Here is a 12934-nt window from a genome sequence, read left to right as displayed (position 1 = left end):
CAAAATGGTTAAGTTACATTAGTGAATTTCTAGTCAGACACTCTAGTGAGCAACTTCTTTATTCTATAAAAAAAACCACAGGACTCATTCAAATACATATTACAGTAGAACCCACAGTTGCGAACAACAAAGTTGCCAACTGATTGTTCAACCACACACAGCAGGAGAGAGGAAAAAACAAAGCAAAGCAAATAAATACAGTAATGTGCTAAACATACACTATGAAAAAAAGTGGAAAACAGCATTTTTCTTCATCATAGTGACATTTCAAAACTATCATATGCCAATGTTTAATTGTAAGACTTTTGAAAGCACAACCGGAAAGTTTTATTCAGAGTGATGATCATTTCAGAGTCACAAACAACTGCCATTGTCAAGATTTTTGGCAATCTGAGGTTCTACTGTAAGTCTAAACATACAAGGTCTTCAACATGATTTTGCGGGATTGCTTAGCATATTCAGCTGGAATATTCTGATCAAGAGAAACCATAAGACTCATTATTGCTTATTACATCCCCAGGGCATCGGTGTGATGGTATGTTAATCCTCTATAACTAGCTGCCTGTGAAATGGTTGAATCGTGAAAAACAAAATTAAATACCTTAAAGAATCTCCCTAAGACAGGCACACTTACTTTCAGGACACCATTTATCTTCAGCCCATCTGTTACAGTTGTAATTGTCGACTGCATTTGCACAGGTGAAACACTTAAAGCTGTTTGGAAATGGAGTGGCTTTAAAAATATTAAAAGTATGTTAAGTTTATAAATACCAAAAATTAAAATTTCACACAAAAAGTGCTTTTACGTATATTAGACAAAAATATGTAAACATTTGCACATATATACACATATTCACACACAAATATGTATAAGAATAGCATATGTAGTCCATGTCAATCTATTGGGTAAATAAGAAATATTTCATACCATACCGTAGAAGCTTTTACTTCTTGTACTAACATCACCATGCCTGAACTTTACAACATTTCACAGACTTTTTGTTTCTCTTACAATCAAAATACTATGTAACTGGAGAGAGAGAGTATCACTGCCCATTACATCTATTACAATAGATATATCTAATGCATCTTCTCTACATATGCACACATGTACAGTGTCACAATATACATTTATTCAGCCCTTTGCTTCCCTAGATGTTGCAGATACTTCTTTGAAACCAGCTCCAAATCACTTGCCCCCAACTCTGAGTAGGCAGGTGCCAATAAGGGATTAGTGAGACTGATTTCAAATTCTATTTTAATAATATTTTATACACATACATACAGGCGCTTTAATGCAGTTTGGCATCAAACATCTCATCTGCTAAACATAACTACTGCTATGCTTTAATCCTTTTTAGCACAGAGACTTTCATCCAATTGGGTGCAAAGGGAAAGTAATCCGAGTGTAAAGTAAGAAGACGACATGTGATGCTATTACTGACAGCTGATTTCACAGCTAATACAGTGGTTTTATTTTCATATTAACTTTCATATTTTCATTTAGTGCTCACTTTAAAAGTGTTCAATATGTCCTTATTATACCCATAAAAAAACCAGGAAAACAAATAGAAATAGATAGTCCAGTTCATACATTTATATTGTACAAAATGAAGTAATTTTGAAATGAAAGTTCAATAAAAGCATCCAAAATCCAAAACTGTTTTTCTAATCAAAGTACAAAGAAAAGAAAACACTTCTCTCCCTCTCTGTTCAACTTCATTAAGATTTCATCTCAAATTTAGGAATGATATGGTGCAGCTATTAGGAGGCTTTGTTTTAAACTTTAGTGGGGAGCCTAATTGTCTAACAGCCTTGTAAACAAGGGATAACAAGGGAAAAGCTAATAACTGAAGTATTAACCTATGATCTCAAATACAAGAAAGCCATAACTGGCTACTTACGGTCTAGTGGAAGCCTCACATTATAGAAGTTGATGTTCTTGGCTAGAACCCAATTTCCTGAGATGCTGAAGATCTGAAACAATGCTGCAGCCAACATGTGATAGACTAACAGCATGCTGACTATTACTCCACAGGGAAATCTAAAATACTTGTCCCTAGAAAAGAGGAAACATACATGACAGAGGAACCATAAAAAACTCAGACTATGGAGCATTGGACTTCCTATGAACTTGATTTGAAACCTTTACAATTCCATGCTTGAATCTGCCCTGCTAGTGCCAGTAAGCATACATCACTAACCACTAACCTAAAAAACAATGAATAGTCTAGCAGCAGAAGTGGGTTGTGCCCACAAAAGCTAGTGATACCATGTTTTGTTAGTCTTTGAGGTGCTGCTGGAGTACTCCTTGTTCTTTAAGTTTTTCCACTTACAGAATAACACGGCTACCTCTCTGAAGCTTTTTAACCATTATGAGCTAGTCAAAGATGAGCAGCTGCTGCCTTCTGCTGGTTAGCATTCTACATTTCTACAATTAGTACTGTAGTGATTTTGTAATGCTAGGTTATTCAGCTACATGATGAGTTCCCACAGACAATAACAGTCTTAAAGACAGCTTATAAGGATAAGTCTGTTCTATGGGTGGGGAACCTTTTTTGGGTCGGGGGCCGCTGACTCATAATAAAATCAGTCAGGGGCCGCACACCACACAAGTGAGAAGCAAAAACAAGAAAACCCCTCACTGATGTGGCCTCTGACTGAGAAGAAGAAAGACATTCCCCATATTTCCCTCCCACACCAGAGCTTGGGGGGCCTCAGGCTAGTGGATTTTGTGTCCTCCAGCCCCACAGTGGGACAGTAGGGGGCCTGGAGCAACAGCACAGACTCCCCAATGCTGGGGGAGGGGAGGCTGATCCTGCGGGGGCTAGGGCCAGGCAAGCCAGGGGCTGCATCCAGCCAGGCCTGAGGTTCCCCACCCCTGATCTATTTCATGATACAAAACCTGTGGCACTGACTCTCAGTGCCCAGGCTAGTTGACTTGGGCTCATAGGCATGAGGGCAGCAAGTCTAAAAAGAGCAATGAAGACATTCAGGCTTAGGGTGGACCCCAGGCTCCAAGGATATGTCTGCAAAGGGGTAAATGCCACGGGGCATGGCTGCAGTTGGCCTGGGTCAGCTGACTCAGGCTCATGGTGCTAAAAATTGCTAAATAGCATCTCAGCAGTTTTTCAGCCCCAGAGCCTGAGCCCCATGCGCCTGTGTCAGCTGAACCAGGCTAGACATGGGGTGTTTTACTCCTGTGTAGACAGACCTTGATGGCCTCCAGGCTCCAGCCCAAGCCTAAACTGCTATTTCATAATCCCACACTGCTATTTCATAACCCCACAGCCCAAAAACAAGTCTGCTGACCTACTGTGCCACAGGGTTTTTTATTGAAATACACTTTGTGACGGACCGCTGCAGGTCCACACTAGAGCGGTGGCCGCCGACGTCCCCTGGAGGCCGCCGGACGGCCCGGCAGGCAGCCCTGAAAGCAGGGGAGAGCAGGCCAGGGAGGAAACCCTGCAGGGGGAGGGGCGGCTAACTCCCCGGCGTGGAAGGAGGGGCCAGAGACAGCCCCAGCTGAGGGGCAAGGAGCCCGAACGGCGTTCCGCTCGGCCAGACGTCAGCGGGCGCCAGGACACCCGGGGGGCGGAACGGGCGCCCCTGACGTCATCACCCGGGCCATTTGAAAAGCGGCCCGGTGGAGCAGGACGGGGCGGCACTCAGGGGAGCTGCCGCCACCACCACCGCCCCAGACGCCAAGGGGAACCCCCCCCCGCGTTGGAGGAGAAGAGGGAACGACCCCGAACCCTCACGACGGCCACGGGACGAGACCGGCGCCTTGGGCGGGGTAAGTGACTGCGGGACCCCCCCCGCCAGGGAAGAGGGTAGCGGGGAGTGGAAGCAGCCCGGGGCGGGGGCCTTCTGGCGCCCGTGGACAGGCGCGTTACGGGGATAAACCCCGCCTGTCGTGGGAGGAACGCATACTTTGTTCCCCCCCCCACTTAGGGCCCCGGGCTGGGACCCGGTGGAGAGGGCGGGCCCGGGTCCCCCACGTCCCCCCTCCCTACCACGAGACCCCAACCCACAGAACCCCGCTGGGGTGACTAGATAAAAGGGCGAGGACCCTGGCACTTTGACTGTCCCGACGGGGACCCGACTTACGGGCAGGCCGCCAGAGGCGACCCCGTCTCCTCGCCGGGACCCCGGGCAGACTGGAACCCCGGGCCAGCCCCGAGGAAAAGGAACCCCGAGTTCGCTGATCCCCGGTCCGGACTCGCGGCCGGGTGATTGCACTCCGCTGAACCCCCCTTCCCCCGCCGGAAGGGGGCGCTCGCACCCACGCGAGCCGTCACACACTTAGTTTTCGTGGTATTTTGCTTATAACATTGGCTTGAAAAAAATTAAATATTTGCAAACCAGGCAAGACTAGGCAAGATGCAGTCTCAGATACCTTTTTTATTTTGGCAATGTAGAATTTCTACTCACAGGGCCAGAGACAAGCTGGCATAAATTAGTGTACCAATGCCCACATAAATGAAGCTATGCTAATCTGGTCTAAATTATTGGTGTCTGTTTTTACAAGCACACTTCTATCTGGCATGGTATTTAAATACATTCATTTTTACAGTTTAATTTATCCTTAAAAAAATTGTTCTTCAAAGAAAAACTGAAGCAAGCTGTTGTCAACCACAAATTAGAGGGAGAACTGTTTCTAGTATTCTATCATTTCTTTATCCTGATGCACTTAAACTTGGCCTCTTGCAGTAAAAGGTCCAATCTTCATACCAGCTCCACCAAATCGCCTTCTATTCATGTTCAGATTTGTGTTAAAGCTTTTCAAGCAACTGCATGCACAGGTGCTACATCTTCAGTGTTTAATTCTACCTGTCTCTTGGGCTTGTCCACTTAATTCCTAGCACTGGCTGAAATAATTTCACAACTCAACGTTTTTCTTTGAAAAAACAGGGACACATTTTTTGCAGACATTTTCATAAACAATATATGACACTTTTGTCTTTTTAGCTAGCTCAAATGCATTCCATCTCCTGCATGCATGGGCATTAAATCCTCTCCCCTGTGGATGCTAGTGCTGGGGAAATACATGTGCAAACATTTACATGGGCATTATGGATCAAATTGCATTCCCCTCTTCATGGATATAGAGGACCCCAGATTCAGTGGAACAGTGACATTTTGCATGGAGAAGGGCAGTATTGGGATGGACATCAGTCAGCCCTTATGGGCCCACTGCACTCATGAGCTCATTCATTAATCCTCCAATCAACCCCAGTCCACGAGGTATGGGAGTCAAAGCGCCATCAAGTCAACGCCAGGCCAGAAGCTGCACAGATTGCACCTGTAGCAGATGGAGGGGAAGGGAAAAAGCTGAGACTTTTACTTACAAGACTTTTTTCCTGCTCCTAAGCTACAGGAAAGTACTCCATACAGCAATTAGTGGCAGATGCTTTTGTTTTGTGCACTAGGACCTATGGTCTTGTGATCATGTTTTGTTTTGTTTTTTAATTTATGTTTATTTTTAGGATATGTTAACAGATATTTGAGAAACTCTTTTTGTGCCTCACTTACCGTGTATCTGCAGGACTGTTTCCGGAGTTTGCCCCACGTCTTCCTTATATCAGAGCCCAAACAGTTCACAATCAGGTCAAGAAAAGCATCTGAAAAATTCAATTAGTCGTTTTGTGGTCATCATTATTCTATATGCCAGGAAAGAGTCAGCTCAGACATAATATGTCTTTAATGTTATTGGTAATAAAAGAAAAGAACATATGTATCTAAGATGATAGTATATGTGCCATAACAGATTTGAACTATATAACCCTACTTATTCACTACTGAGTGCTGTGCTAATACAGATATACAGATTTCCTTCTTCTCATTATGCTCTAATCTCAGGAGAAGGCATACTCTGTGAAAACAAAGAGAATGAAAAAAGTTTAGATAATGGTATTCCACCAGGACGATATATTTCCTTCTTTAGCAAGGGAGGAGAGCTGTATAATAATTTCTCCATGCGTTCTAGTTGATCAAAACCCAAGTAAAGACTTAGGGCCAGTTCATGTAGTAAGCAAGCTTATTTCAGATGAGTATCTTGCTTTTAATCTGTGATTGTGTTCCTCAAAACTATCAATTGTCCCTGTGATTCAAAATGAAGGAAATGATCTGCAGCAAGATAACCCCAAGAGAAAAAGGAAATGAATTCCAGTTTCCAAGACAGAGGTTAATAATGAGGTTTGAGCTAAACAGTTTCCCAACAATTCCCTATACATGAAACAGGAAGAAAGATGTGTTCTCAGCCAGATCCCAACAAATCTAGGATATGATAAGAAATATTTTAAAAGATAAGCATGTGTGCTCATATTGCATTATTACAAGACTGCTACTTTTGAAGACATAATGCAACCTGACAACATATGCAATAAATTCAATAATAGCCCTTTTATACATGTAACCCCCAAGGAGATTGATTGGATTCCCGGGGCCTTGTCTGTTGGCAACTCAGGGAGAGGCACTCTGAGTTTGCCTTGGCTCCCCCTCCCTACCAGGGCCAGAGTCTGCCCGGCAACCCACAGGGAGTGAGATGCCCTCCCAGGGGGAAGGAGAGACCATTGTTGAGGGGAGTCTGGAGCCAGCCAGGGAAAGGGGAAGACTGACTGTGTGGCAGCTAGTAAGCCCCAGGCCTGCATGCAGGGTTCCCCCTGGGAACTAGCCTCTAGGGACCTGAAGGCAGGATCCCTCAGCTGGGTTTATGTCTCCACTGTTGATTCCCAGTTGTGGAGTTTGCTGGGAGGCTTCCCCAGCCAGGCTGAGTTGGCTCCAGCTCCCTGGGTGAGAGGAGTCACCGCATGGTCAGCTCGGCTCTAGCAGCAAGTTCAGGGCTGCTGCCTGCTGTGTGGGTCTGAATGCTGGGCTGGGAGGCTATAGTTTTGAATTTTGGTGCAGTTGTGTGGTCTGCATCTTGAGCCCTGCACCCCTTCACGGTAAGGGGAAATTCTGGGACCGAAGCAGCCTGGTTCCTGCTTAAAGAGGACCCCTGTGAGAAGAGAGCAGCCCTTTGCAGAGACTGAGTCATCTCTCAACCTGAGACTCATTCATGGAGTGTGTGAGTGCACCAATTTTTAGTTAGTCAGGCAGGGAATTTGTTTGGGGATTTTATTACCTGCAGCATATTAAACTGTGGAGGGATTTACTGCCTTCTCCCATTTGTGAGTCCTTTGGGCTGTACTGGACCTAGTCAGCTCCACTGCTAAACCACTGCAGAGAAGGATTGTGTGGTCAACAGTCATCAAGGGCCCCAACAAAGTACGCGTACCAACGGGACACTAACCTCACAGTTGCTGGGCACCGGTGACCCTAAAAATAGTGTTTTACCCTGTTCTGTTATAATTGTCTCCTGTTTAATATAATTGTGTTTATTATAGTGTATGTGTTTGTGTTATTTTCTGGGAGTCTCCAACTATCTGGCAAATACATGGGGATTATCCTGGGCTAGAATTTTCCTCCCAAGCTGCCCTGGCGACCCTGCTAGGAAGGAGTGAGGGGGGTGGAGGCACCGCCAAGTACATCAATCAGAAAGAATAAAATTGAGTAGGTGGCGGGATCCAGAAGAACCCAGACCTATCCATCCGAACCTGAAAGGAGATTGGCTTTAAAAGAAGGTAACCAGGTGGAGAGGGGGCGCTACATACATTTTATATGCAATCATGGTTTTGAGAACTCTGAACAGTTAATGGATGGGACAAGTGTGCCATGAGTGACACCTTCCTGTGAGCAAGGTATAAATCAGCACCATATTGTATCATAACGTTGGGAATTAATGTCATGATACAGTGATGTTCCATGAGTGCTGAAGTCTATTTAAGGACAATTAAATATTCTGCAAGCTAGATCTGCAAAAGATAGGATTATCCCATAGAAATCAGAACCAGCAATGGAATAAACAGGAGGATGACCATGACACAGAGGTAGTCAATAGGTGGTCCAGGGGCCAAACCCAAACCACCAGATGTTTTTGAATAGACCTGAAAGGCTTTTTATCTACTACTTATTATTGTGGGTGGTAATTTTTCTCTCTGAAATCTGGACTTTGACTATATGTTGACCAAGAAATTTGGACTTTGACAAAAAAGTAATTGTCTACCCCTGGAACTCACCAATGTCCCATTAGATCATGCAGTTTATTTTGTCCTCATTTAATCATTCCTAGAATGAATGGCTTGCACCAACACCTGTTGAGAGAGAGCAATGATCCACCAAAAACTGTGGGACTGTTCTGTACTATTTGCTTTTATTTTAAATCAGTACCTGATGAAAGTCACATGGCAGAAACACTACTTGTGTTCTTTTCCCAACATTACATTATAAATCATGTGGCTGATGTCTCGGTGACAGTTTTTGCCACTAGGTTAACATACTATCTATTTTAGAGATGGAAGTTTTTAAGTTCCTTCCCTCAGAGAGTCATTGAGAATAATGACGAGTTCCTTCTTTGCTTCACTGATGAAGCTAAAAAAAAATTCTCAAGCTACATTAAACTTGAAGTTTTCTGCTCAGGTTTCAATGCACCACACAGAGGAAGAAATCAAACATTGCCATGCAGTAATTCATTAATAGAGCCATACGTCCGCCCCAAGACAAATTAAAAATCACAAGTGTATTAAAAAGTGTTGGAAGTAAATTCCTGTTTAAAGATGCAGTTCCCCTAAAACTAGCTACTTTAGAAAACGTTTAAATGACCAAATGACATGGTCAGGACAACATTGAGGCTAAAACTTGGATTTCTTCTCTGGCTCTCAAATAAGAGCTCCAGTGTGTGCATTTAGAACACCTAGGAGGGAAAATGAATTAATTCTAATTATGATCCAATTAAATAGCTAGTTCTTTTTCATAATGCAGATAGGGAGCCCAGTCCTCAATCACACAATACGCGATGTGCATCGCTCAGGTTGCACAAAGGGAACTAAGCTGCCCTATAAATGGACAGAGTAGGATTTTGCAGCACTAGAGATCATTTACATACAGCATCCCCTTCACACTCCCTGCTGCACATACCCCAGTGTTCCAGGGACATGTAAGGAATAAGGACATGGATGGACACTCTTATACCAGGGCAACTGGCCCACAACAGGTCTGAGGGCAGGGAATGACAGAAAGTGGTCTTTATTCCTCCACCTCAATCCCTACACCCCTTCAACAGGCAGTATTGTCATATGTTTAAACTCAAATCAATTTTGAATGTTTGCATCAAACCCATAAGGGCAAAACACTTAATTAGTCCTTGAATCCCTGCATGATGTTCAGAATGTTTTGATGGCACAGCAACAGCTCACTTGTTGTGGGGGGTTATCCCCCTGAATGCAAACAACTTTCCTTCCATTCTTTCATTACATAGCTCATGCTCTTTAGCTGTCACAGGTTAATCACTTTAACCTGATCAGGCCAACTTTAATCAAACCACCTTGACTTTAAAAGTTGCTCCAAGAACTGGGCTAGCAAGCCTATTGTTTTATGCTTGTTCTATGGAGGCAGAGTCCTGTACCATTTCAACACACAGCAGCTGGGAGATTTATCTTCCTCATATACATTTATTTTAGTTTGTACTGACAAATTGGGAAACATTTGCCTTTATATAAAGATCTATAAAACCAGTGAACTTTATCGATGCACCTGACAGCACATAGAAGCACAATTTACACCTGTGCTGGCTTTCTAACAAATTCAAGATTCCTCCACTATAGCCAGTGTGGTAAATGGAAAATTTTAGGGACTTTTAATACAGAAGGGCAGATTCTCATCCATGGATAGGAGGGGTCTTCTTCCCACACAGGAGTTCAGGATCTCTCTCTTTCACCCAAAATTCTTCTCTTCCTTTCCGCAGCACTCCCATTCTTCCCTCTTCTTCCCCCAGGACTCACTCACTCTCTGCAGGGAACTGTCTTGAGAAGCACTGATTAGGGGCTAGCATCCAATGCTGGGACTGAGTATTCTAATTCCATAAATCAGGAATCCAGCACACAGGCACAGTCTTCTCTGTACAACATCCATCACGGGCCAAGATGGACAGGCCAAGGGCAGCAGAATGGCTTAGAAAGCAGATTGGGAGGTGGAGGGAGAAAAGGGCTTCCACACACATCTTAGTAACCTACAACAAAGGGCGACAGATACACACGGACACTGATATACTGGCAACCTGGTGCATACACTATGGCACACTGTGGCAAAAACCTATGAATGTGAATAATATTAGCAATGGGAGTATTCCCATTAAAGCATTTCCAAGATTGAGGCCTACTTTTCTATACACACATACCCCATATGAGCAGGGTTGCCAACCCTCCAGGATTGTCTAGGAGTCTCCAGAAATTAAAAATTAATCCTTAATTAAAGATTATGTCATGCAATGAAGCCTCCAGGAATATGTCCAACTAAAACTGGCAACCCTACCCATGAGAAAAAGTGATATCCATTTAATGTGATGATTTATCATGTACCTTTCACTGCCTAACATGCTCTCTGTCCACTGATCTGTGTCCATGAATATTATTCTTAAATTGCACCTTTGAATAGCCTTTTCCCTTCTTCCTTCCTTCTCTCCCTCTCCCTTTTAAACACAGAACCTGCCACAGGAACGTTTCCTCCTCCACTCTGCTAATGCTGAACTTCATCAAAGAATTACACCTGCCCAAAGCTATGGATAGGCAAACTATTCAATCCTTGACCTACAAATAGCTATGATGTAGAACTATGCCATGACTTTAAAGTCTGCATTTCCCAATACTATAGAATTGAAAATGCGAGCTAATACCAGTCAGGAAGAGGAGTTTATAAATCTGTAAGTAGGTAAAAATTACTATACTCCTTTTGCATATGAATAAACTGAGGCACAAACAGAGTAAGTGACTTGGGTAAAGCATCATTCAACAAGCTGTGAATACAATCCAGGACTCCTGACTTGTGGTGTTCTGCTCTAGCTACATCTCCCTTCTTTTACATTATAAAGTTCTACATTATTATCAATATAGTTTGCATTTATTATTATTCTCGCTCTCTTTATTTTCACAAATAATTGCTCTATCATAAGGTAAATTATAGTGGTGACAATTGTTACCATAAACTATTTGTTCCAATGGGCTGAGATAAAATCATTTCTAACCAATGTAATTCATGTATTGATATAGTTTAACACTGTTTAACATGTTGTACAAATGGCAAATTAGACTTATGGATCTCCAAGTCACTGTGTTGTTACAGGCCAATTCCACAAGCCAAATACACAGGGAAGGACTGGAACTTAACTTAATTTACAAGTTTAATTCTTATGAAAATGATATGAACAGAGGCATGGGCTGGCTCACACACTACCTTCCACATCCTAATGACTTCACCAACCAACCAAACAATGGAGATGCTAATTGTTCTCGTCAGCCTCTTGTAACTACTTGAGCCATCTACTGACTGTCTCTCTCTTTTTCTCCCCTCCTTTTTTCTCCTCCTCCCCACCCTTCCCTTATTTATTCTTGGATCTGGACTTCTAGTACTCCAATCATCTGAAGAAGTGGGTTGTGCCCATGAAAGCTCATGATATGAGCTACATGTTTTGTTAGTCTTTAAGGTGCTACTAGACTACTTGTTAGTTTTTAAGTTTTTTCTGTTATAGACTAACTCAGCTACCTCTCTGAAGCTATTTATAAACAGTATTTCTCACAAGCTTTATTCTCAGTTGCATCTCTCAACTAAGATTTCAGTAAATTCACATCTTGATTTCAGAGCTGAAGAGACTGCTTCTCTCACTCTGGTAACCCAGCATGACTGACACATAGGGAAACCCCTTGATATTAGCCTCCAGTCATTTATACCTGCTAACTGTGTCTTCTCTAAAAGTTGATGACAGTCACACACACCAAAAATGTGGGTTCTCTGTACCAGACCCTACCTATTCCCCCACCCCGTTTCAGCTAACATATTCCAAATCAAAACCAGTTCAGAGCAGTGTACATGTAATATAAACTTTCAGTGATGCCGACTTCTGTTTAGAGTGAAACTCAAATTTTGAAGCAGTTTTTGAAGGGAGTTTTTTCTTGCCAGAACCTTTCTGTGAAAGCACAAGAGGTTCCACACTAAAAACTGTGTGGCACAATAATAGCCCCACTTTTGCAACATGTAAGACTGCTTTCTTTCATGTGTTTTATGCTGCAAACTTGAACAGCCACATTCCTAAACCTAGAATCCTCTTTTTTCCCTCCACTCCTGCACCTTTTAGCTCAATAACAGAACTTTGGTTTCTGATCACCTATTTCTCCAAAGGTCAATTTTAGTAGTACACTAGCTATGTTATCGATTATGTTATCCTTCTAACAGAGGACACAGAATATAGCACTCCAGATGGAACTAACCAGTACCTGGTTCCTAACCGCAAAACAAACATGCAAGATCATCTTTCAAAATATTCCCCCCCCCCCCCCAAGTTTACTTTATAATCTCTGAACAAAGGCTAGGCAGGAAAGAGCTAATTGCCATTTTCCATGTGAAAGATGAGGGCGGAAAACAATGTCTCATATTTTACTGCAATTTGTGACAGTCCCTGGAGCTCATAGTGGAATGTTCTTTTGTAACTTCCTACCTTAGCACACCTCAATGAAACACAACAGACACCATCGAGTCTTCTGCAACAACAGAACACTAGAGGGACTATTTCTCCACTTCTCCAGCAGTAAAGCAAACAATTCTATTAACAGTGCTGTACTGAGTGGGTGAAACAAAATACAGGACTATGTAGCACTTTAAAGACTAACAAGATGGTTTATTAGATGATAAACCATCTTGTTAGTCTTTAAAGTGCTACATAGTCCTGTATTTTGTTTCAGCTACACCAGACTAACACAGCTACATTTCTATCACTATTGTACTGAGTAGGATTATCATCCATTCCAAGGCCAGTGGAGGTCTGACCTCCTGTGTAACACAGGTC

At 42.9% G+C, this 12934-nt stretch overlaps 1 protein-coding gene across 6 annotated transcripts in view; it reads right to left on the bottom strand.

The window, feature by feature from the left end:
• Positions 1-12934, bottom strand: part of LYPD6B (LY6/PLAUR domain containing 6B) — a 129346-nt gene that overhangs the window by 31105 nt on the left and 85307 nt on the right. For 4 of the 6 annotated variants that reach the window (XM_075933356.1, XM_075933351.1, XM_075933350.1 and 1 more), the window contains 3 exons: positions 5536-5624; positions 1905-2059; positions 635-733 (listed from right to left, as the gene is read on the bottom strand). In XM_075933356.1, coding sequence (XP_075789471.1) covers positions 635-733; positions 1905-2019 — 214 coding nt within the window. In that variant the 5' untranslated portion in view covers positions 2020-2059; positions 5536-5624. Of the gene's footprint in view, positions 1-634; positions 734-1904; positions 2060-5535; positions 5625-8120; positions 8196-12934 lie in introns of all 6 variants that reach the window. The other 2 variants (XM_075933352.1, XM_075933355.1) reach the window with 1 other exon arrangement.

Source organism: Pelodiscus sinensis, chromosome 7 (genome assembly GCF_049634645.1).
Source record: "Pelodiscus sinensis isolate JC-2024 chromosome 7, ASM4963464v1, whole genome shotgun sequence".
Classification (NCBI taxonomy): domain Eukaryota; kingdom Metazoa; phylum Chordata; order Testudines; family Trionychidae; genus Pelodiscus; species Pelodiscus sinensis.
Note: the sequence above shows the minus strand (reverse complement) of the source record. Positions and strands in the feature narration are given on the sequence as shown.